Raw genomic sequence first — 25693 nt, 5'->3', positions numbered from 1 at the left:
CCTGATGAATTTAGAGATGACTTTGCTAGATCCTCAATGATTGGTAGAGTTTCACCAAGCAGAAGTTGGAAGATGGAGAAAAGCCACAGAAGCAGAAAATGCACAAAATAATCAAGTAACAGAGACTTACAGAATAAAGACTTTCTTCTGAAAAATGGCAGGAATTTAGAAAAATAATATATAGTTGGGACCAGATAAGAAGGTCCTTGAATGCCTTCCTAAGATTTCATTTTATTTCAAAGCAACTGGACATTATGACAAGATACTAGGTGGAGGAATATAATCATTACAGCTTCATTTTTTCAGCTATAATTCAGGATATAGTGAAAGGATTTTTTTTTTCTTGAGACATCACACTCTGTGGCCCAGGATGAGTGCAGTGGTACAGTCACAACTCACTGCAACCTTAAAACCTGGGCTTAAGCAATCCTCCCACCTGAGCCTCCTGAGTAGCTGGGACAGTAGGGGCATGCCACCACACTCAGCTATTTTATATATATATTATATATATATGTGTATCTTGCACAGATGGGGTCTCATTTTGTTGCCCAGGCTGGTCTTGAACTCCTGAACTCAAGCGATCCTCTTGCCTTGGCCTCCCAAATTGTTGGGATTATAGGCATGAGCCACTGTCCTCCAGCCTAAGAGGATTATATGTAAGGATGAGGAAACAAGCAGAAAAATCAATTAAAGAGTTATTACAGAGTTGATGTTCATATTCATAAAGCCATTCTTTGGGGTAATCACAGTATCAGGGGAAGAGAGCAACTTATAGGAGACATTTTAGAACCAGAAACTACTTAGTTTAGTGATGAACTGATTTTGAAGAATTGAGGGAAAGGAGAAGACAAGAATGCACTGAGATTTTTGGTTGAGTGACTGGATACATGACAGTGCCATTAGCTAAAGTTGAGGAAATAAGAGAAGAAACATATTTTGGTAAAAAAAGTACTTAGGGGATCCTCGGAATGGGAGGCACTCAAGTAGAGATTAACAGAAGGAAGTTCGAGCTCAAGGGGGAGGCTGGACATAGAATTATGGTTTTAAGACTCATAGTTAGAGCCATAAAAGTGGACCAAGCACTAACATGTGGAGTGAAAAGAGAGCCAGGCAATCAAACTCCCAAGGAACATCACATCAAAGGGAGAAGGAGAAGGGGCAAAACCAGGAAGAGTCTAGAAAGAGTCTTTTAAAGGGTAAGAGAGGTAGAAAGGCAGGTGCAACCAAAACCAGGGGAGAAAAAGGTTGCACAAAGTGAGGAAGGCCAAACATGGCAAGATTTCCCAAGGAGAGGCTGTTGCTGATGATCAAAGCATGAGGAATTTTGGGACAGCAGTTTCAAGAGTGTGTGGAAAGCAAGCAAGATGCCCAGGAACATTCTGAAGAAGAGGAGAGAATGCAGGAGCATCCAGAGCAGAGGAATTGTGTGACTCTGAGTGGCACAGCAGGCTTTGGAGATGGTTTGATTTTGAAGTATTAAAGTGTTATGTAGAGAATGTCATTTAAGTCTTAAGATCTATTGCTTATCACAAAGTTTAGAAACAGAGGCCTTGCTTCTCATGGGATTTAAGTCCCTTAAGTCCCTGCTTCATTTGTGCTTGCCTTAAATCCCACCAGGTATAAGCAATTACTTAAGATACTTTTTACTGATGATGCACAATTTATCTTTCCTGACCATGGCTTTGTCAACTGATAGAAAATGTGATGAAAGCATATGCTATTACAGTAAAATGGGGTGTTAGAATTTGCATGATTTAGCCAGGAATAAGCATTCACCTTGGGGATGTCAAGGCAGAACAACATGAAACACCTTAGCCACAAACCCCTTTTCCAGTGAAAAGGCTTGGAAGAAGGTATCAAGGAGGAGAAGGAGAGAAGGAGAAGGGAGCAGTATATAAGGCATTAGGGGAAGAGAATGTTTTCAGAAAAAGAAGGTGTCAAATGATGTGGAGATAATGAAAGGAGGCTTCTTTATTTGGAGTGAAAATCTCACTCAGACCTTAAGAGAGCATTTTCAGTAGAATGGTGAAGCAGATGTCAGGCTTGGAGAGCAAATAGAAGGTCATGTCCTAGTGGATCCTTTGGTTCTCAAATGCAGTAAATAAGTTATCTACTATATAGAACAAACTGTTATATGTATTGTGCCTGAGTATGTGTGTGTATCTACATATACACATACAAATACACACACAAATACACACACACAAATGCACACACACACAATGTGTTTATATGGCAATGGTCTCATGAGCAATATATTTAATATAACTTACATCTGACATTAAGAACATCACATAAGTGTACATGTACCACAATATACATTATATTTATCAAGGCTCAAAAAACTAATAAGGTTTTATGATTCTTTTCTGCTCTTCTTTTAAAAAAAATGTGAACTTGGAAACTAAGTTGACATTTCAAGGAACATTGTCTGAAACACCAATATAAAGAAAGGAGGGTACGCTTAACCCTTTTTGAGAGGGATTGTGTGCCAGAGTTTCTATGGTACTTCCTGATGTGTGACTGAATTTTATTCTCCCTCTTTCTCTCTCTCCCTGCCCCCCTCCTCTTTCCAGTGGAATGGAGTATGTCCAAAGACTTTTCTCCTTTGGCTGGAGAAATCATCATGGATAATCTGCAGACTCTGAGATGCACAATCACAGGACTTACAATGGTAAATGTCCCCAGTAGACTTTCCATTTCTCTATCACTGATATTTGTGCTGGGATATTAGTAGCAAATGCCTATTCTGAAAGCAACAGCCAACGCCCAGTCCTCTGGCAACAACTGCCACTCATTAAGCATGATATGTCTGGTATCTATAATCTGAATTTCACAAAGGAGTAAGCAGACGGCATGAATCATTTTGTAAACTGCTGTGTTCTAAGGAGATCAGAAAAAGACTGGCCTCATGCAAGCCTTGAAAGTTGCTGCTTTCTGGATCACAGTCTAATCTTTTGGGGGGAAGCAGGGAGTGGATCAAAGGCTCCAAGAGATCCAGTTTTGACTCCCTGTCTGATGGTAAAAATAACAGCTTCATCTCACCCTCATGCCCACAGCCTCAGCCTCGGTTGAGATCAGTCATCAATTGCAGTCACATAATTTCCTGAGAGAAATCCTTTTCCCTTGATTAAAAAAAAAAAAAGGTCTGTCTAAATATGCTTTCACAAAAAAGAAACTATATATGGTGGAGCTATGTTTCTCAGTAACCTAAACCAATTTAAATTGTGAATGAAAAACTGGAACAAACTGCACTTACTTGTTTAATATAAACTCAAAAGTTAATTATTTAGAATTATGAATATATGAGCATATGAAATGCAAAAAAATAAAAACACCTTGTAAATCAGTTCAAACTGGAGCAAACCCTGTATTTCTTCAAGCAATTAAAATGCAAAAGATAAAATTCTTTTTTCTCAAAATATTTTAAAAGTAAAATCAAACCTTTTTCAGTCCAATTCAAATATTTAATATCTTAGGACCTTCAGATGAGGGAAGTAGAGGGATAATTTTGTTCTTATTGTTGTTGTTTTCTTAAAGGTTGATTGATTAAAACAGTTACTTACAAAGTATAATCCTAAAGCCCAGCCTTAAAAAAAAATGCATCAGGTTGCATTTCTTCAAGTTTAAACCTGCTTATTCTAACGGAATTTTTGATGCTTGGGTAATCACCACGGAATCCTGACGTTTAGTCCTAATCGCATATCTATACCAGGGGCCAGAACTGTGGATTACCAGAGCAAACAAACCCCTGAGTGGGTGGCCCCCAGAGATGCTATCAGCAGAAGACTGATTCCAACCCTATGGCTCACAAGATGGAAGAGGGCCAGAAGGAACCCTAGGGAATTTTCATTGCTTAAAAGAAAAAGTGATACGGTGATAAAAATGGAAAACTCTCCATAAAGAGTTTCTCTAATATCTGAACTAATTTCCATAGGGATTAAGTTTTTCCACTTGACCATCTAATGATAGAAACGCAGACACTATTGTAATCATATAAAAGCCTAGGAGTAGATTTACACTTTTACACAATCTCTATAACTTTGAGGGGCATAGAAACCCATTTTCAACTTTAAAAAATGGACTTCCTAACATAGTAAGGTCAATATTTTAAGATCCCTAGAAAAGTCTCTACAAAGATGTGCTTTTTTTTTTTTTTTTTTTACTTCAAACATCATTTTACGATTTTTGCAAGCAATGTTTCATCAAATGCTGGCTTCTCAAATGCCCTTTGGGTTCACTGGAAAAATATATAAAGGCAAAATATAAAATATAAAAACTATACAAAAGATTTTAAAACATGATCAGCCAACAAAAACAATTCCTTAATTCTTAATGTCACAAAAGACCATTAAAGAATATAAGCCATTGTTTTAAGAATGGCTTTGAAATTGAATCACATCAAAGAGTTAATTTTTTTAAATGTGTGTGCAGCTGAATGAAGGATGTTTATTGCAGCATAGTTATTTCCCTGCACAAAATTTGGGAACCATCTAAATGTCCACCAATCAGGGACTGGTTAAATACATGATACCGAATATTGGCTCCCAGTGAAATGTATGCAGCCACAAAAAGAACAAGGCAGGTATTTAATGCATTACTCTGAAAAGATGTTTATTATAACTTACTCATTTTCCAAAGCAAGTTGATCACTAAAAGAAGTGATAGCTATTGCCTATAGGAAGGGGCAAATAAGGAGAATGATGTGAGAGTGGAAACTGCTATTTTTGGTAAACCTTGTAGAACTATGTGACTTTTAAAAATTTATATATAGTTTTAGGGGGGTCAGGAAAAGTCATTATGATAGTTAAATTTTGAAAAGAAGAAAGTGCATAGACACTAAGAGGGAACTTCAAATATGGTTACTGTGACATATAAACATAATAATCAAGAAAAACTAGAATGCTAAAGTATGGGCAACAGAGCTTCAAAGAGATGAAGGAGTTAATCAAACATAGTAATTAAACTCTATGCCCATAGAGTCTAGGGTAAAAATGATCAAATAAAATGCCTGATGCATCATTTCAATACTTTGCAGGGCCAACAGTATTATGTTCAAGTCTCGGCTTACAATATGAAAGGATGGGGACCTGCTCAGACCACGACACCGGCATGTGCCTCTCCTTCTAGTAGGTGTTGGCTGTGAACTCTCTCCAGCGCGGTAACAGACTCCAACTGCAACTCCATCTTCAGGATGCCATTGCTGTTCCCTTCCCCCACTGCTTGCAACCAATAAGACCTTCTCAGGGCAGCATCTGGGCCACATAATGAATGATTCCCCTGCAGAAATGCTCCTGGGGAAGCAGCTTAATGGAGTAAAAGGAGAGGGAATTTGGAAACAGAAAGGCCGAATTTGATACTTATTATGCCTCTTATCATCTGTGTGGCCTTCAAAAGTTGTTTAACAGCCAGGCATGGTGGCTCATGCCCGTAGTCCCAGTTACTAGGGAGGTTGAGGCAGGAAGATCTCTTGAGCCTAAGAGTCAGAGAGTTCGAGGCTATAGTGAGTTATGATCACATCACTGCATTCCAGCCTGGGGGACGGACGGAGACCCTGCCTCTAAAGAAAAAAACAAAACCAAGTCTCTGAGACTCAATTCCATGTCTGTAGAATGAGTCTAACCACACCCGTTCATAGGGTTTTTGTGGGGATGGATCAGATGCCACTGTGGGAGTGGCGGCCTAGAGTACATACATTTCATTGTAGCTCTCCTCTTCCCTTCCTCACCCGCAGGGCACACATCCATATTGACCTGATAAGAAAATGAAATCTAACAAATCTTACGGATCTGACCCTCTGTCAAAAGAAAAGCTTTCTTACTAATAGCATTCTGCTACCAACCCACAAACATTATCTATGGCATTTGTAGTGGTGACTGAGAAACCCAGCAAAGGCCTTCTGATTCTTTGAGAATTAACAATCTATGTCTGGTATGTTTCAGCATTCTCTATTAGCCAGAAAATTTAATTAGCCAGAATAAATATCTCCAGACATATCATACCATAGATTTTTCTATGTAATGAACCCAGTGCTCCGAATTGTATTTTCATTTTTTAAAAACGCTTTATTAATGTGAGAGTTAAAAGTGATATCATATGTTTCTTGTGAGAGAACAAACTGCTACATCCTTTATGGAACACAGTTTGCCATGTTGTACCAACTGCCTTAAGAAAATCTGTTTCTTTTCACTCCGTAATTCTACATCTAGGACTCTACCCTAAGTAAAAAGAAATGCAAACAAACCAGTCTGTACAATGGTGTGTAGCAATGCACTCATAAAATGAAGCATCATGTGTGGTAGGGAGAACAAATATCCAATATTAATTTAGTAGTAAAGTATGATATATCTATCTTTATATCCGTAACTACAACCACTAAACATGGTCTTTTTAGAAAACACTCATTGTGTGGAAAAAGAAAAAACTCCTACTGTGTAAGTTTTATGTTTTATGTTTTAAAAAAAATGCAAAATGTGGGATTTTTTTTTTCACATGACATTCAACTGTAGGTTTGCATATAATTAGATAGGGTGTGTCCATTGTCTTAATAATTCTCCAAATTTATTAGTGAACATTTGGGTTATGAGATTATGGTCTCTTTTAGTTTTTTAAAATATGTCTGTGTATTTTTTTTTATAACAACCATTTACTCAAGACCAGCCACGAATCAGGCAGTATGTAAAGGGCTTTCACATTCAGTATCTCTTAATCCTTGCAGCAATCTTTCATCATTATTTCTGTCTTGTAACTAAGCATCATTGTCACTATCATCTGTATCTCTATCAGCACTGGAGAGAACTTTTATCAGACTCATTATATGGAGGGCATTAATCTAAGTACCTCATATGGATTAACTAATTTAATCTTCCTAACGTACCTCTCGAGGTGATTTTTATTATTAGGCTCATTTTACTGATGAGGGAACTATAAACATAGAGGCATATATACACAGAGCCCAGCATCTGAACTGGGGATCAGGGATGTTGCCTTTCCAAAAGTCACAACACTGGTACATGGCTGAACCAGGATTCCAGCCTGAATTGGTCAAGGCTCTGGCATGTCTCCGAGGCTACAGTAACTACTGCCCTGCTATCGGGCAAACTAAGAGCCAGCCATCCATGCCTGACTACCATCTCTGGCGGATTCAGATAACTACACCAGGTCAGACAGGGCCTTGGACCACCGATGCCTGAGATCCCTAAGGTCCCTGACTCTCCTGGCATTTGATGACTTCTTCATTCTAGTCTTATTTGGACTAGTCACCTTTTTATTTCTAGTCATTTATTTCTAGTTGTCTTTTTACCAATGATTTGCCAGAAACACAAACTGGGGATTCTAAGATTAAGATAAAAGGAACCAATCTCATGTTGGGGATGGCCAGTAGTGTGTGTGTATTATGGGAGGGACAGAAAATGCACAAAAATGCTAGTCTCAGTTGACCTGAAAGTGAGGAGGTGGGTGGGGAGCCCCACTCCAAATGCAAGTTCTGATCTCCATATAGATGCATTTGCTGATAAAGTTCAGAGGTTCAGTTTCTATAAGCTGCACGTTCCATTCAGACACTATCTGTCACAGCCCATTTGAGGTGCTGTCTCCAGAATGACCACAATAGTTGTTCAGGACTGGGAGGAGTCACTTATTAACTGGTAATTAACATATCAAATAGCCACCACTTTCTAAAATGATACGTTTGATTAGTAGGGATAACTGACAAAGAACTGAAATCCTAACATGTGGTTATAGTTGTTGCAGCCATGCCCTATCGCTTGGGAGGAACAATATAAAAACACTCCTATTTATAAACAGAGTATGACATTGTGATGTAACATATATCGGTATTCAGATATTTACTAGAGGACAATGTATTCTAACATGACAGGGTAATTGGAAATTTGGTAATATGTTCCAGTAGGCTATAAAAACTTTTTTTTAATATTTTCACAAAAGGCCTTAATGTGTTTTTATAGACTTATGTTATATGGTATGGTACATAATAAGAGAAAAGGACCCAGACAGGCTTGTCTGAGTTACGATCAGGAAAATCCCGATATCGCCAGTGAATGTAAGCTCGGCATTGTGTTGCAGTTGAAGTGTCTCATTACCAGAACAGTGAGCTGTATTATGTGGCACAATCTGCTCTTTTCCTACCACGCTAAGTTTATTCCTGTCAGGTTCCTGATTTCTTAATATATTTTCAATTTTCTCCCTCATCCCTAAAGTCTCCTATTTTATGTAGTCGTCAGAACCTTCCAAACATCTATGAGAAAAACTCATTCTTTCCAAAAACCTTGGCATTATGTCCAGTGCTCGCTCGGGCTGCAATTTAGCATTAGCAATTTTCTAATGTATCATAAAGTCATCAGATGGAGCTCGCCTCTGATGTAATAGGGCTGAAAGAGACAGGCCTATTTCAGCTCTCCTCGCATTGATGGCAGCAGTCACACTCCTTAGAATGCATTAGCATGTTCAGGGACGCGTAGTAATTCAGCCACCTAGGGGTCTTACTCAAACACACAACCTTGCTTACCTGATCATGAGCATGTCAGATGCATTCATCCAACTAAGAGAACAAACTCCTAATGGCCTGTGGGAATCTATGAGAGCAACGTTTATTCTCACTGTGCCCCAATTCTGGGGGTGCTAAAAACGATCTAAAGGATACCGAGTGTTTATTTCCTCAAACATTTTTTAACTTCCCAGTAAAAATCCTTTCGTACCTTATCCTAACTGAACACCATCATGCTTCTATTCACAATACCTCACCAACATTTAATGACTCTGCTCTGTGCCCCAGATGGTGCTTTGCTTTCTTAAACTTCAGACAAACTAAAAAGAGACTTAAAAACTCCTGTAATCCCAGCACTTTGGGAGGCCGAGGCAGGTGGATCACGTGAGGTAAGAGTTCAAGAGCAGTCTGGACAACATGGTGAAACCCCGTCTCTACTAAAAATACAAAAATTAGCCGGGCGTGGTGGCACACGCCTGTGGTCCCAGCTACTAGGGAGGCTGAGGCAGGAGAATCGCTTGAACTCAGGAGGCGGAGGTTGCAGTGAGTCGAGATTGTGCCACTGCACTCCAGCCTAGGCAATAGAATGAGACTCCGTCTCAAAACGAAAAAACAAAAACAGAAACCTCACTTTACAGGCCAGGCCCACGGTGGCTCATGCCTGTAATCCTAGCACTTTGGGAAGCCAAGGCAGGTGGATCACTTGAGGTCAGAAGTTCGCGACCAGCCTAGCCAACATGGTGAAACCCTGTATCTACTAAAGCTACAAAAATTAGCCGGGCCTGCTGGTACACACCTGTAGTCCTAGCTACTCGGGAGACTGAGGCAGGAGAATCACTTGAACCTGGGAGGCAGAGGTTTGGTGAGCCAAGATTGTGCCACTGCACCCCAGCCTGAGTGACAGAGAGAGACTGTTTCTCAGAAAAAAAGGAAAAGAAAAACCTCACTTTACAAAGAAAAAATCTGAGGCAAAGAGAAATTAAGTCATGGTTCTTGACCACAAGGAACAAAGACTCTACAAAAGGTACCTATGCCAATTCCCTGTCTCCAGCATTGACCACAATTAAGCCACATCACACAAACGCCAACCAAGCTTCTGACCTTCCTTCCCAAGAGAAAATAGAAAAATAAAAATCATGTCCATGGTATATGAAATGAGCAATATATTGAGGGTCAGGAGATGTTATTATTGCCCTGGCTGTGCCACTAAAAAGCTGAGTCATATACAACTGGATTGGTTATATCAGTCCCGGTCTTCTGAAAAGTAAAATAAAGACAGGTACATGGGGGAGGGTGGAAAGGAAGAAGGATCAGAAAATCGCTGAGGCCCCCTTCTTCATAGGTAATCATCTGATAGGGTAAGAAATGGTGTTTCCGTCATGAATTCCCTTCCTTTTAAGTTATATTTACAGAATGCCTATCATGTACTAGGCATTGTGCCAGATACCTAAGATATCTCTCATTTAATCCTCACAAGTATCCTGCAAAGTAGATACTATCCTCATTTTTTCATGTTAGGAAGTAGAGGCCCTGTTGGTATAAGTAACTTGCCTGCAGACACTGAGCTAGGAATTGGAGGAGCCAGGATTCACACCTGTGTTTACCTGACTTCAGAACCCATGGTCCTCCTAACTATGCTATATGCCCGGGCCTTGGATGAACCACTATGGAATGCTTTTACATAACTTTAACTGTCATGATATCTACTTAAGTTTCTGAATGAAAGAGACCCCATATTTCAAAATAAATCTGTGGGGGAAGGAGTTTGAAACTTGTTCAACTAGAATTTAAGCCCAAGATATACTCATTAACTAACTGGCTTTTCTGGGGAAGAATGACTAGCAATTTTACCGAAAGCATCTCCACTAAGAAGGACATCAAGTTGCTGCTTTCTGTTTTTTCCTCCAGAAAGGAAAACTGGAGGAAAGAAAATAGAAGGAAGAAGGGATGGACTCTGAAATGACTGACCTGCTGAAAAAAAAAAAAAATCAAGAGTTGGAGACAGCAGAATTACAATCTTGACATTAGTCCCATATGGGTTATTACTCTTGATATCATTATAGCTAAACGGAATGAAAACAGAAGGGGGAGAAAAATCTCAGTGGGTATTGCAATTTAAATTTGCCTTGTAAGCTAATACTGTATATTTAGAGACTGAGCAGACAGGGTGGTTGGTGGCTCAGAGTATGTGCAGGGGCTGCTGTGCCAGCTAACCAAAGCAGACATTCATTAGAGCAAAATGTAGATTTCCATTTCTTGGCATCTGACATGGGCTCTTTCCTTGGAAAGAAATGTCAATTTGGCCAAAAGTGTGAAACCTACAATAAAAGCACTGGGACTGTGGATTTCATCTAGTCTGCACATTCCCACCCCTTTCTTTCCTACTGTGAAAATCCAGTTGAGACTTGGGGTGCTCAGTGGAGAGATGGCAGAGGAACTGGTTAGGATATAGAAGGCTAAAAGGGGAGAAGGGGTTGGAAGAGGTGAGATTGGACTCCCAAATTCCTGTTTTCTTTTGGCCTTCAATTACCATTTTCTCTTGCCCTAAGACTGCTCGACACAAGAAACCAACCACAATTACTGTTTTGCACAGAGCTCTGAACAATGGCAGCTTCCAAATCCTTAGCATCGCCCGCTTGCTCTGCATGTGCGGGATACTCATCCGCGGAGTCTGTGGGTAGTATGAGCAAAACGCCGGCTCCTGAGGCAGGGCAAGGAAGAGGCCTCCCCTGCTTTAAAATTTCACTCTGTTTATTTCTTTTGTTCAATAGACTGGAAAGACTATGACGACAGAGAGCCCAGACACAAGGGACAGAGTGAAGTTTTGGAAGGTCTGCTGCAGCAGGTCCGAGCCCTTCATCAGCATTACAGTTGCCGGGGTAAGGATAAAAATCTGTGCCGGGCCATCAGCTGAGGTCTCGGTGGCGCCGGTAATTTTAGCAGTTTCCTAACTGGGTCATACCTTCTCATTCATCAGGGAGAGAGATATTAATATTTGTACATCTGGAATCACTTTACAGCACTATCTTGCTTTAACCCTTCAGAAGAGACTTCTCTCTCCTTCCCTCCCTTCCTTTCCCTCTCCCTCTGTCCGAACGGTTTGAAAACAAGCACAAGAAAAACAGCAGCTGCCGTGAGTTCCCTTCTCTCGGAATTGTCCCTTCACAAGACTCCTCAGTGGGGCTAGCTCTTTGGGATATTCACCCAAAAACATTTTGCCTCCAAGGAAAATCCCCTGAGTATCCCTATAGGAACCAAACCAATTATAATAACAAGAATAATAATAAACCTCCATATTTATTAATAATATAGTTTACGATGCAATCTCACACCCAGTATCTCATGTTCATCCTCATTTTGGCAATTACCACTGAGGCTAAGTGGTGTTCCCCAAGGTCACAGTGCCAGGAAAAGACAGAATCAGGACTCCAAGCTGGATTTTTCTGGTTCTAAGTCCAGTCTTCCTAACACGCTTCATTTTTGTCCCGCACCCTTACATCAGGACTGGGTACTGAACTGTAACCTCCTCCTGAATTTTAATCTTCCTCTGCACCACTGCTCGCAGGAAAGTAGAGCACATATTCCCTAGACTTTTACCAGCTACACCCAGAGAATCTCTGAGAAGGCTTTAAAAGCTTCTTTTCTACTCGGGCTGCTCAATTGGGACAGGGTCAGATTTCTGATCTGTGTAACGATTCGTGGAAGAGGTACTTAGTTTTATTTGGAGAATTAAAGCCTACATAAAGTTTTCATTTTCCATGCCCCCATCAGATCTCTAACTGCATTGTGCTCTGTAGATTTAGGGAACTGCTGGAACAGCTGGGTAAGAAATCCACTATTGTGGAGGATCTCTTGAGCCCAGGAGTTCGAGGCTGCAGTGAGTTATGATCATGCCACTGTGCTCCAGCCTGGGCAACAGGGCAAGACTCTGCCTCTAAAAATAACAATTTTTTAAAAGAAAAAAAAAAAATCCACAATTGAAACTAAGAGATACTCACTGAGTTTGAGCTTGCTATAGAGAAATCATACTGAGCGTTAGTAAAAGGTTGTTCCCAGTTACTACATAGCTATCACAGTAGGGTGCTTCAGCAATGTAGGCTCTAGCTAGAAATGAGGACAAGTGTTTGCAAGAAAATAATATTCTTCTAGTGACGAGTTCATTAGGATATGTAAATATGCATGGAGTAGCTCTGAAACCCAAGTGGGATTTCCCTTCCCAGATCTCTAAGAAGTCTTTACCCAGACCAGGACCTTCAGTATATTCCACACTGACTGAAGCCTACTTAATTTTCGGTTATTGAGGGCTCATTTAACCAGGCCAGTTGTTACCAAAGCTCCTTTCTCATCTTCTGCCTCTCCATCACATCCCTGCCCATTGGTTCCTGTGTGACAGCAAAGGCAACAAAGCAAGTGGACAGATGATTCTTGGAAAATCATAAGCCACTGTGTGTTTGGTCTTGATCAGAAGGGGAAAAGCTGAAACTACTCATGAGAATGAGAGTTTTTTTAATATTGTCTGAGGATTCATGCTCTCCCTATTACCACTGGATTCCTATCTAATAATCAAAAAATGATTTCCTAGATGGCCCAATCGTTTCTATAGTTTCCATCCAACTTCTGTCATGTACATGCTTTTCCCCCAGAGGAAAGTAAATCTGCACACAATATCAGGAAAGATTTAAGTAAGGCATGAGGTAGAACTTTCCAACAAAGAAAAATATATTTTATATGAAATATACTCTGGACACTTAAACAGTGCTCAAAGTATGTTCCAAAGATCAGTGGTCCAATAATATGCTCAGCTGAAAAAGGTTCTCTTGTCACGTAAGTTTTGGAAATGTTGAATTCTACATCTTCTCTTAGAAATTTAAAATATACTTTAGAATATTAAGGACTCCAATAAAGAGACATATCACATTTGCTTAAACAAGCATTTTCCAAACTTCTTTAGCCATGTAAAACTTTTTCACAGTATCGGTATTCCAAAGCACAAATTTTGGGAAATGCTGACTTATAATATGCCAAAATAAATTACCTCGCACACACACAAAGAATGAATCTAAGATGATTTAACATAACCCTAAGTACAGAAGGATAAATGAAGGATAATATATGTATTGCTTACAGAGAATTACCAAATTATTATTCATTATTTTTTATTATTACATTTTTATTTAAAATATTCAAATACATTGAAATACTAAGTGGTTTCTTGGGGACATAAACTTTTACCAACTTTACAATTAGAAAAAGTAATTATTTCAGATTGCAATTCTACCACTTACAAGCTGTTCATTACTGGGAAGAGCATTTCACCACTCTGATCCACAGCCTCTTGATCAGCAAAGTCAGGATAATATTACCTATCTTGCAGGATTGCTATGAAGAGTAAATTAGGTGCATTAAATTCACCTGATGCAGTCTTTACCTGGCAAACTATGGCTTACTTTTCTCCCATTGAGAATGGAGCCACTGTCCATCCTCAGCACTTTATGGATATTCCCTAGAATTGAAGTGTAATTGGTAACTGAACTGTAATGACCCTCTAATGACTCACTAACTATACAACATATTCCAAATACGGGAGTAATAATAAAAATCACTTCTCCTACTAAACTCCTAAATAAGAAGTACCGACATCTACATTAATTTCTACATTTTGGCTAAAGAACTGGCCAAAGCCGATCTGCATGCTTAGCACTGGGATGAAAATTCGAGGGAGATGTTAAGCTAACTTCATTGTTCACAAGGTGAGTACACTGGCATACATAATGAATTACAATATTAAAACAGCAATCATGTTCATCATAGCAATATCCTATAGGGATGAATTTATATTATTATCCAATTATTCAACCTGCAAAACAATATTAACTGGAACCCTGCCTACTATGTAATTTGTAGGTCACATAGTAGGGGCTAGACATGCCAACATGAATGAAGTAAACTCCTATGCTCCATGCACTTACAAGCTAGGGAACTACTGCATTCAGAGTACAGAAAATGAACTGTTGCTCCAGAGCTCCAAACCAAGCAGAGAAGAACAGCAGAGAAGCCGCAAGGTTCTTAGGAGAAAAGTTAGTTTAGACCATGTGTCAGTCAAGGTGAACCCTACTATGTTACAGTAACCAAATGATTCCCCAAACCTTTCTCTCTCCCTCATGCTATGCATTTTCCACTGATCAGTGGGAGTCCTTCTGTGTTGTTATCATCCTCTCTCTGGAGATATTTGCCAGCAACCATAGGAGAGAGGAAAACAACTCTTGAAGGTCTCATATGGGCAAGACTTTCTGCATGTTATTACACCCAAAACTCATCGGCCAGAGGTGGTCACATGGCCCCATTCAACCACAAGGGCTCCAAAGTACAGTTTTACCATGTGACCAGACCTAGAATATTTAATACTTGCATGTGCCCTTTTCCCAGCTGGTAGTAGTATTTCTTATTTTTCTCTTTTTATTTTTAGTCTGATTTTTTTAGTTTAATCTTCATTTTTATGTAAGCTATATATAACTATAATGTGTCTCTGAAGCCAGACTGCGTGAGTTCAAATCTGGGCTGTACTTTTACTCTTGCTGGCTGTGTGACCTTGAGCAAACTGCCTAAACAACTCTGTGCTTCATTTCTCTCATCTCTAAAATGCAGATAATAATTATATATACCTCATTCATTCATTGTTTAAGGATTGAATGACTTCAGTAAAACACTTAAAACAGTTTTAATGTTTTCTTAAAAGCAATTTCTTCCTTCTTCCATTTTCTTCCTCCCCAAAGATAACCTCTTAACCTTTAGCTAATTCTTTTAGTATTTTCCCCATATCTCTAAATAACATGCTCATATTTCTAATTATGTTTTTCAGTTTTAGTCATTACCTCACTAAAGAAAGTAATGATGCATCTCTTTTTACCCTACCCCTCCTTTCTTTGCATGCATAGTTCCTATCATCTCAATCTCCAAATATATGTATATTGAATTTTAGTAAGATCAGTATTTACTGTTTACATTATAGTGATAAATTATATGATTATTTTCCTTTCCTGTATAGCTTTTTGTTTTCCCTGAGTTAACAACCATTTATTGTGCATTTGCTTGTTTTTCTCTATGGCTATAATAATTAATCCCCAAACTATTCTCAAATTGGATCAGTCTTCTCTCAATATAAGCAGATGCTTTAGGTGTTTCTATTGCCTCTTCTTAAGGAAACATTCATGGAGTCCTCTGTCCTGCTCCAGTCTAGACTGGTCACTGGTTGCCTAGTGTGCAACTGTCACCCTTGGATTGCCTTTTACCACGGTATTGAGGACTCTTCTTATCACTCTCCAGTATTGGGTTCCTTCTTTCTGTATCGCATGGTGGAGCTTTCCCCCTAGCAGCATCCTGAAAGGGGGCTTGGGAACTAATATTTGGAGACATTGTATATCTAAAGGTGTATTTATTCTACTTAACATTTATTCAAGGTTTTGGATGAGTATAGAATTCTTGGTTGAAATCCTTTTTTTCATATTTTGAAGGTATTGTTTCATTGTTTTCCAGCTTTCAGGACTAAATCTGATGTCATTCTAATTCCAGAGGTTCTATATGAAACCTTTTTTTCCCCTATTTGGAAGATTTTAAGTTTTCTTTTGACTCCAATGTTCTAAAATTTCACAGTGATGTACTAAGGCATCTGTTGTCTGTTATACTGGGCACCTGGAAAGTCCTTTCAACATGAAAAGTTATACCCTTTAATTGTGAGACATTTTCTTAAATTACTTCTTTAAGTATTTCTTTGCCTTCTTTTCCTCTCCTCCATCTTACTAGAACTCTTGTTATTCAGATTTTGGTTCTCCTACATTCGTCCTTTGATTTTCTTTTCTTTTTTTCTTCTGCTTTCCATCCTTACATCCTTTTGCCTTACTTTCTTGGAGATTTCATCAGCTTTAATTGCTAAGCCTTCTATTGGGTTTCTCAGCTTTTGACAACATGTTTTTAATTGCCAGTGCTCTCTTTTGTCCTCTGGTTCTTTTTATAGACTCTTACTCTGTTTATAAGGATGCAAGTCTTCTCTTACTTCTCAGAATATTAATGGCAGGCTTTGTTTCATTTTATATTTTCTTTTCTCAGAATAATCTGTCTTTTGTGTAAGTTCGTCTTTTGTTCACTAATTTTTGGCCTTTGTATTTCATGTTAGATGCTTTTCTCAACTGCCTGGTGATCCTTCAATGAATACTCAGATTTCAGAGAAGGGAAACAATAGCCATTGGGAAGCTCTGAGCACACGCATAGGGCTCTTTACTTACAGGATTCATTGTAAGGTGACCTGGTACCACTTTTCCATTGGGATATTCCCAATGTCAGAATCTTTGGGTAGGTTCTCTTAGGCTGGTCAAATTTTCCACAGAAGTTTCTTCCAGTGTCCTGCTTGGAAGGTAGAAGTTTGGACACCAGTGTTCTGAGAACTCAATAGGGAAATGTTATGTATAAAAACTTATGCATGAATCTGCCCATTTGGGGTACACTACCACTATCATCAGCACCCCATTTTCAACACTACCTGGTGTCTCCCATTCCAGAGATGCCTGTTGTTGTTCTTTTGGGTTTTTGTTTATCTGTTGACTTCCAGAGAACAAGCCACTAGCTTTCTTCTAGAGTGGGGAAGAGGTATGTGTCCAGTCATATAACAAGGGAGGAGATCAAGAAGTCTAACTATTTTTTTAACAGACTTCCACAAATTCTTCTGGTGTTTAGCTCACACTCACCCCTCACTTTGAGCAGTCCATGGAGACCATGGAGTGAATCAGATCACTTCTGAACTTTCTCCACTGCTGCCTTCGACTTCATCTGTCTAAGTCTTAAATCTTTCTATCCATCTGCTTTCCACCTACTGAAATTTACTAACTTTTGTCTCCTTTCCCATCACTTTGTCTTTTAAAATTTATGTTGTTTCCTTCTTTTCTTAATTTCTACTCTGCTTTTAGTGAGGTTTAGGGAAAGGGCAGTATGTAACAAACATGTTCACTCTTGCATATTTAACTGGAAGTCCCAGCAGCATTATTTCCAAGCAGCCAAACTCATGTTCAAGTCAGAAAAAAAGAATGATTTTGCTGTGTTCTGCAAGGAATAACCATTACCAACACAAGCTTGAAACTGGCATGAACGCTTGTGTCAGTCAGCTGTTCCTATATAATCATAACCAAAGACACACTGGCCCTCCGTCATGGGCCACCTGCCCAGGCTTCTATGCCTAACAGCAGTGATATGGACCATATTCTCGTCTCCAGTGACATGTCTGTCAGCAGTCTGGTGGTGATGCCAACAACCTCAGCTTCCCTTCATTACATAGAATATGAGAGTTACAATAGTGATAATGTAGTCCAGCTCTGCGCAATATTATTTGCAAAGGCTGTTATAGGAAGTATAGGAAGTCTACTACCTTTATTAGGGCAAGCTCCATGTTATAAGCAGAAGACCTGAACAGAGGCAATGAATTATTTGCTTACCACTGTAGCTGCAGAGTCTGATGCATAGTAGTGCCCCCAATAAATATTTGTCCAATTAATGAATGTCTGTTTTCCCAGGTACTCACTTTTTGAGCAATTCATTTCATTTCTCAGCCTCAGTTTCTTCTTCTGAATAATGAGGATGATAATCATACCCGTCCCTATACCCATTTTTGTAAACCAACATACACAATGAAGAAAAAAACTGTTCCAGAATGCTAGCAGTGGTTATATAGAAGTGAAGAAATGATATGGGTGGGGTTTTGCTCTTTTTTTTTTTCTATTCTCCATACTTTCTGTAATGTGCTTATAATAATTTTATAATGAAAAAAATTAATGGAATATGTAGACTTACAGGGAATGCTTTAGCAGCATTGAGAATTGTATGAATATTAGAAGGCAATTGCGGGAGTAGGGAGAAGGGCAAAGGAGTTGATTACATGTCTTTTTATCCTACCTTAAAATAAATCAAAAATTTCCAAGCAAAGAGTATCAACAGAACACACAGGTGGTCTCCTCTGCAGTTATAAATACTACTTATCTCCAGCATTTTTGAGGAGTTGTTCATTGAGTTAACTACTGGCATCTCAAGATACAAGAGGTTTTTTGTTTTGTTTTGTTTTGTTTTTTGATACGGAGTCTCACTCTATCGCCCAGGCTGGAGTGCACTGGTGCGATCTCGGCTCACTGCAACCTCTGCCTCCTGGGTTCAAGCGATTATCCTGCTTCAGCCTCCTGAGTAGCTGTGATTACAGATGCATGCCACCATGCCCAGCTAATTTGTGTATTTTTAGTAGAGACAGGGTTTCACCATGTTGGTCAGGCTGGTCTTGAACTCCTGACCTCGTGATCTGCCCCCCTCAGCCTCCCAAAGTGCTGGGATTACCAGTGAGAGCCACCATGCCCGGCCATAAGAGCTTCTTATAGGCATGAACGAGCAGAATCCCTACATGAACCTGAGGATAAGTGACACTAAAGGGATGGGGGAGGGGAAGGCAAGAAGGTAGGAAGACAGAATTGGGAGTGTTGATCTGCCCAGTGGAATTTATACTGTATTTTTTAAAATACATTCCAGAAAGTACAAAATTACAAACCACAGGCCGCAAGCAGTCAGTCTCAAGGAGCCTGAAACACCTGTTCCATTCCTCAAACAAGTTTGTGAAGACCTTAAAACGGTGGGTTCTATGTAGTTTTTTCAGGAAATCTTAACTTTTCAAGAATGCACTGGTTTTGGTTCTGAGTGGAAACTTGGTAGAAATTTCTTTTTTGTGTTCAAAAGAATAAAGTTCACTTTTCTCCTGAGAATTTGTGCAAGACAGTAATTTTCTCTCTGAGTTGTAACTAGTGAACTTGTGATGCTTAGAAGGAGTGTGTTCCTAGGTATATTTTAAATTCATCTTTTATCACATCCAAAACAAATATTTTTCCAAGATGGTTGAGGACAATACTTTTATTTTCCTTTTTCTTTTTAGGGGACTCTACATAGCCGTTATATTTTATTATAAAGACAATATCTTAGTCACCAATGAAGACCAAGTACCAATTGTTGAAATAGATGACTCTCACACCAGTTCTATTACACCAGATTTTCTGTGGTTCACGAAGGTATACTAAGTTCTGATTTCATTTTTCTCTACTTTGTACCAATGTTGCTGCACACAAATCTCTGAAACATTAGTTGAGGGGTCTCCAGCGATCAAAGTTTTGGAGTAGAAATAAAGTATCTCAAAGGTCCTTTTCAGCCCTAGCATGCCCTATGTCGTATTTAAAAAAGCACCAAAGTAACATGTACACTACATTTTCAAAGCAAAGAGGCTTACATCCCATCACAATGTGTCTCCACTGTTCTGAGTTATGGGATCATTTGGCAAAGACTAAAATGTGGATCTGACCGTTTCATTAGCATTCAGATCTTTTTCCAATTGGACAGAGATCAAAAAGTTGTTTCGTGTGTGTCTGAAAATGGACTGGAGAATAAACATCAGGGGTCAGATTTCTTTCTCCCTGCTTTGCTTTGATGCCACAACCTAAATCATGTACTGGCTTGGACGATGACATGACTGTGTGCCTTCTTTTGCAGCTGTCTTGTATGTGGGAAGATATAAGGTGGCTGAGACAAAGCGTACCAATATCCTCATCCTCATCCACAGTGCTGCAAACTCGGCAGAAGATGCTTTCAGCAACAGCACAGCTACAGGTAAGGGACCAGGTTTCAACCCAGGCCCCCAAGGAAAATACTTTGAACGTGGAAAATTCAGTTACCAGTCCCACCTAGAAAGGGAAATGTGGGCTCCCTTCTCTTTCAGACCCCTAAGAATATGAAGTTTTCTTGAACAGCTGGAGCTGCATCCCTGTAGGTGTGCAGGTTTCATGTAGCAAAACTGTACCTTTAGCAATCTCCTCCAAGTGAGTCTCTCTTGAACAGTGTATAGGAGTAACTCATTAAACAAAGAGTAAGGAGACTTGAGTTCTAGATTTGATATTAATCAGCCAACTCAGTTCTCATCTCTGGGCCCCAGTTTCATCACCTGCAAAATAAGAGAACTTTAATGAGATCACTTGAAGGACAGCTGCTGCTCTGGTGTCCTATGCATTAATGGGTATATGGAGATGGAAAAAAGAGACGAGCAGATATTTTGAGCAGTTTCTTGGTGTGATGATTTTGGTAAAGCACAGACATTTTTGCTTACCTATAAAAACAAACAAACAAACAGAAAGCAACTCTTAAAAGATTATCTTTAAGCCTGAATTTATTTATCCTTCCATATTCTCAATCACATCAGATCAAGGCCCCAATCTTTGTAGGTTACAGAGCTCCTCCTAGAAGTAACATTAAATTCTAACCAAGATTTTCTGAGTTTTCGTCTTACTGTTTTCTAGTATTAAGTGAATTTGTAGATCTTAGCACAGAAAAAAAAAATAGCTGCTATATGGGATTGGGGCCGTTAAGAGATCACTGAGCCTTTATCAGTAATGGGTATCTACCTACAAATCTGCAGTTACATCAACCCCAGAAATATGCATAGCAGGAATCTATGTAAGCTGTGTTTGGCCAGGCCATGTAGGTCACAGCATAAAAATAGGGTCATAATAACAAAAGAAAAAATTCTATGGCTTTGTCCCCCACCTGCAATTATACGAATGTCATTTCTTGAACCCTCACAATCATAACAATTCAACTTCCTGCAATATTTTGTTGCTATTACAATTAATTCCGAAATTTAAATTTTGCTCCTCTGTGATATATTCTATTACACAGGTTGCTTGCTGCTTTGTATGATCGGTGAGATTTTAGCAAATAGAGCTGTTCATTTCAACTCACTCGGGGTTTTTTTGGGTGGGGGATGGGGTGGAGTCTCTCTCTGTCGCCCAGGCTGGAGTGCAATGGCGTGATCTCGGCTCACTGCAACCTCTGCCTCCTGGGTTGAAGCAATTCTCCTGCCTCAGCCTCCCAAGTAGCTAGGATTATAGGCACCCACCACCACACCCGGCTAATTTTTGTATTTTTACTAGAGACAGGGTTTTACCATGTGGGCCAGGCTGGTCTTGAACTTCTGACCTCAGGTGATCCACCCGCCTCGGCCTCCCAAAGTGCTGGGAGTACAGGCGTGAGTCACTGTGCCTGGCCTCAACTCACTCTTGATTGCGTAATCTTCTCTTCCAACTCAAGAAGCAGTTCTTGGAGCAGACCATGATGACTGCTGAATTCAAAGTGCCTCGTCCTTTCATCACTGACCCACTTGAGTTGGCCCATGCCACTGCACCTCACGCTACTCTTTCTTTAGGATAAAATACATTCCCAAGAGCCTCAGACTCCTTAGTGGACCCTCCCATCACCCTACCATACAGCCCAGACATGCCTGGATCACAGACTGGAAAACCTTAGAATTTCAAGGGGGGCTCTTTATTATGTATTTATTGGAGGTTTCTTAGAACTTTAATCTCATATCAGCAATATGAGAAGGATCAGGCTGTTACAAGTCAGTGCAGTCAGACACTGAGTGACGCAATGATGGCCAGTGTGACCCTACTCAACTACTCCCATTACAATACTTTTGGACTTCCTCAGCTTCCAAATCTATAGACCTCACCCCTTTTCATAATGCATCAGCCCACTTCTGAAGTCATTTCCTTCCTTGACCAGCTTAGATTCCTTAGCCCATCTTAATCACTTCCTTGAAAATATTCCATATTTTCCCTTCATATTATTTATTTGGAAAAATCCCACGCCTGGATGAATCCAACATGTCTAAAGTAGTTACACATTGCCACATTAAAAAAATCACAAAAAAGGGCTGACTGGTTTTATGTTAAATTCATGACTACAATTCTCACATGTAATGTTACCTGGTGGTCCAATTTCCTTTCTCTACTAAATTTGCTTTCTCACACTGTAAAGCAACTATTTTAAAACCTTCTCCCCAGCACTTTGGGAGGCTGGCAGGTGGATCACTTGAGTTTAGGAGTTTCAGACCAGCTGGGCAACATGGCAAAACCCATCTCTACCAAAAATACAAAAATTAGCTGGACGTGGTGATGCATGTCTGCAGTCCTGGCTACTCAGGAGGCTGATGTGGGAGGATCACTTGAGCCTGGGAGGCAGAGTTTGTAGTGAGCTGAGATCGTGCCACTGCACTCCAGCCTGGGTAACAGAGTAAGACCCTGCCTCAAAAAAAATAAAATAAAATAAAATAAAATAAAAACCTTCTTCATTCTCCCACATCCCTTCTCCTTCCCCACACTCTCCTTCACATCTCAGGTGATGATTTCACTGTATAATTCATCAAGGAAAAAAAGGAAATTAATTATTTTTTCTGCCAAATTTATAAACCTCCTTGCACAGACTGAACCTTCTTTTTTTTCCTTTTTATTTCAGAAGATAAAGTCTCACATTTCCTGACTTAAGTTCATTCCTCCACATGTGCTCTAGGTCCCATCTCTTCCCTCTCATTTTTATTTTAAAATACTCAAGTCTTTCCAGTTAAATCTCCCCCTAAATTCCTCCCATAGCCCCACATGCCCCTTCAGCTACCAAACTATTATCTTCCTTACACCCAAACTTCTTGGAAGAGTTACCAACATCCTCTTTCTCCACTGACATCTTCATTTTCTATCGGTTCTCAACCCTCTCTCTGACTTTAGCTACCGTGATACATACAAAACTGGTCTTTAAGGGCACCAGAAATTAGAGGCAGATGATGCTGCCAAAATGGAGCTTCAGGATACCTCACTTGCATGAGCTATGAGCGTGGGACCCCTGTGAGTGTGGAACCCACAGTGTTTTACGGAAGGGAAGCTGGATTGCAGTCAGGAAGCATTTCTTGCAAACTACCTAAAGAAATTTCAGGGGGAAAGGGGACCCAGAATTCCAAACACTCTAGTATTTGCTGGAGAGGAGATTTCTTTAATCATTCTAGATAAAGAGTCACTTTCATACCTAGTTTTATTTTTGTAGTTTTGTATTCTTTGTCTTAAAGAGTGCCTCAAAATTGTATGGTTCAGGCCCCCACAAAACCTGGATCTAGTCTTGCCAATGACTTCAGTTTCACTAAGCAACATTTTATACGCTTGGTTCCATACTCCTTGTGTAGACTGGCTTATCCCTTGGCTTCCACAGTTTCACACTCTCCTGATTTTCTTCCGACTTGCTGGTCTTTCTCAGTATCCTTTGCTAGTTTTCAAGCTGTTTCCTTTGCTTGGAATCCCCTTCTTTCCTCATTTTGCCTTACTGATTCCTACATATCCTCCAGGTTTCAGCTTAATTTTTATACTTCCTTAAAGAGCCTTTCTCTGATCCCTTGATTAAGTGAATCACTCTCATAGCACCACATATTCGTCATTCAGGAAAGTGATCAGAATCCCAGAGTTTATTATCTGTATTATTATCTGTTTAGTGACCCACTTGGACTGTGAGTTCCTCAGCTCAGCGAATGTGTCTGTCTTGGCTACCACTGTATCCCCAATGCCTGGCATGTGGTAGACACTCAGTAAGTACAGGCTGGATAAATAAACATATCTGTCAATCCAAACCCATGTATCCCAATGCTCACACTTGAGGGAAACTTTAGCCAAAGGGAAAAGGGATCACAGAAATGTTTTGTAGCATAGTTATCACCTGGATGGATAGCTCTCCAGTCCTGCACTGTGACCAGAGAGCCTCATAGTCTTCAATAAATGGTCACCTTCACAGTGCCCCCATCAAGGCCTGAGTACTGTATGCATGCCCTTCTCTCCAAGTTTCCGTATGCCTAGTTCAATGATAAAGTTGCGTTCATCACCTTTTTTTGGTGGGACCTATTGCCCAAACTATTTACTATTCTCTACAAAGAAAATGTCTGGAAATACTGAAGGCACCTTTTGTTGGGGAGGGAGGTAAGAGAGGTGGAAGGGAGGTGTAAGGTACAGAGAAACTTTTCTGAAGGGAAAGAAAAAGAAATTTGAGGACTGACACATAGTTAATAAGTTAGATCACTCTACTAATTTAAAGTATTTTACAATGTGGCTCACGCTTGTAATCCCAGGACTTTGGGAGGCCAAGGCGGGAGGATCACCTGTGGTCAGGAGTTCAAGACCAGCCTGACCAACACGGAGAAACTCCATCTCTACTAAAAATACAAAATTAACTGGATGTGGTGGTGCATGCCTGTAATCCCTGCTACTCAGGAGGCTGAGGCAGGAGAATCGCTTGAACCCGGGAGGCAGAGGTTGTGGTGAGCTGAGATCATATCATTGCACTCCAGCCTGGGCAACAAGAACGAAACTCTGTCTCACAAATAAAATAAAATAAAATAAAATAAAATAAAATAAAATAACAGTGTTCTGAGAAAAGTAAAAATGCATTATACATAGTTTGATTGGCATCAACCAAAAATAAATTCTATTGATTTTCCTCTGGGGCATCTCATTTTACTCTCCTCTCCTTTCCAGTTTTGTATACTGCTGCCTGAATACTCCAATTAGGTCAAAAGCCTCCAAAGTCATCCCTCTGCTACCAATCTTAACACCCTCCAATCCACTCTCCATACTCTGGCCAGAGTAGCCAATCTAAAAGATTCTGACCAAGGCATTCTCTGACTTAGACTCCTCCGGTTGTGGCTCAGACATTTTATCACAGCGCACAAAGGCCTCAGTCATGATCTTTCTCCCCGGCATCTGCACTCATAGTCACTGGGTTAGTCACTGTGTCCAAGTCAGGAGACCTACCTTTATCACAGTGCATATCAAGCACTGTGCAATCTGCACCTTGTTTTCTGGGTTTCTGCTCTCTAGTGAGCTCCTTTAATATATAATAGTAAATAATAATAATGAAGTGACCACTTGCATTTATTTAACAGACTAGGTGCCAGGCACTGTGTTGAGTGCTTTACAAACTTTAATCTCATTTCATCTTTACTGCAACCTAATGAGAAAGTACTATTATTGGTATTCTTTTAACAGATCACAACACTAGGGCCTAGAAAGGCTCATTTGTGCCAAGGTTACACAGATAGGAAGTAGCAGATTCTAGATTCAAATCCAGATTTATATAACTCCAAAGCCTGCATTCTTTCCAGTTCTTCGTCATCTTACTGTGTAGTAATTTGCAAAATTTTAAAGAGAAAAAATTACTCATATTATGGTAAAAAAGAAAAAGAAGTCTATTCTTAATTAAAATTACCTAGGCAGGAGGAGAGATAAGTATCTTAGCATTTGGGAAACAAAAATTAAG

The 25693-nt window shown here is 39.7% G+C and overlaps 1 protein-coding gene across 1 annotated transcript in view; it reads left to right on the top strand.

Moving 5' to 3' along the window:
- Positions 1-25693, top strand: part of ANKFN1 (ankyrin repeat and fibronectin type III domain containing 1) — a 196436-nt gene that overhangs the window by 109965 nt on the left and 60778 nt on the right. Inside the window, exons 7-12 of the mRNA XM_017950614.3 lie at positions 2577-2674; positions 5039-5129; positions 11278-11385; positions 19061-19160; positions 19458-19590; positions 20066-20182. Coding sequence (XP_017806103.2) covers positions 2577-2674; positions 5039-5129; positions 11278-11385; positions 19061-19160; positions 19458-19590; positions 20066-20182 — 647 coding nt within the window. The remainder of the gene's footprint in view (positions 1-2576; positions 2675-5038; positions 5130-11277; positions 11386-19060; positions 19161-19457; positions 19591-20065; positions 20183-25693) is intronic.

The sequence above is a fragment of the Papio anubis genome, chromosome 17, assembly GCF_008728515.1.
Source record: "Papio anubis isolate 15944 chromosome 17, Panubis1.0, whole genome shotgun sequence".
Taxonomy (NCBI): domain Eukaryota; kingdom Metazoa; phylum Chordata; class Mammalia; order Primates; family Cercopithecidae; genus Papio; species Papio anubis.
The sequence above is the reverse complement of the archived record's forward strand: the minus strand, read 5'-3'. Positions and strand labels throughout refer to the sequence as shown.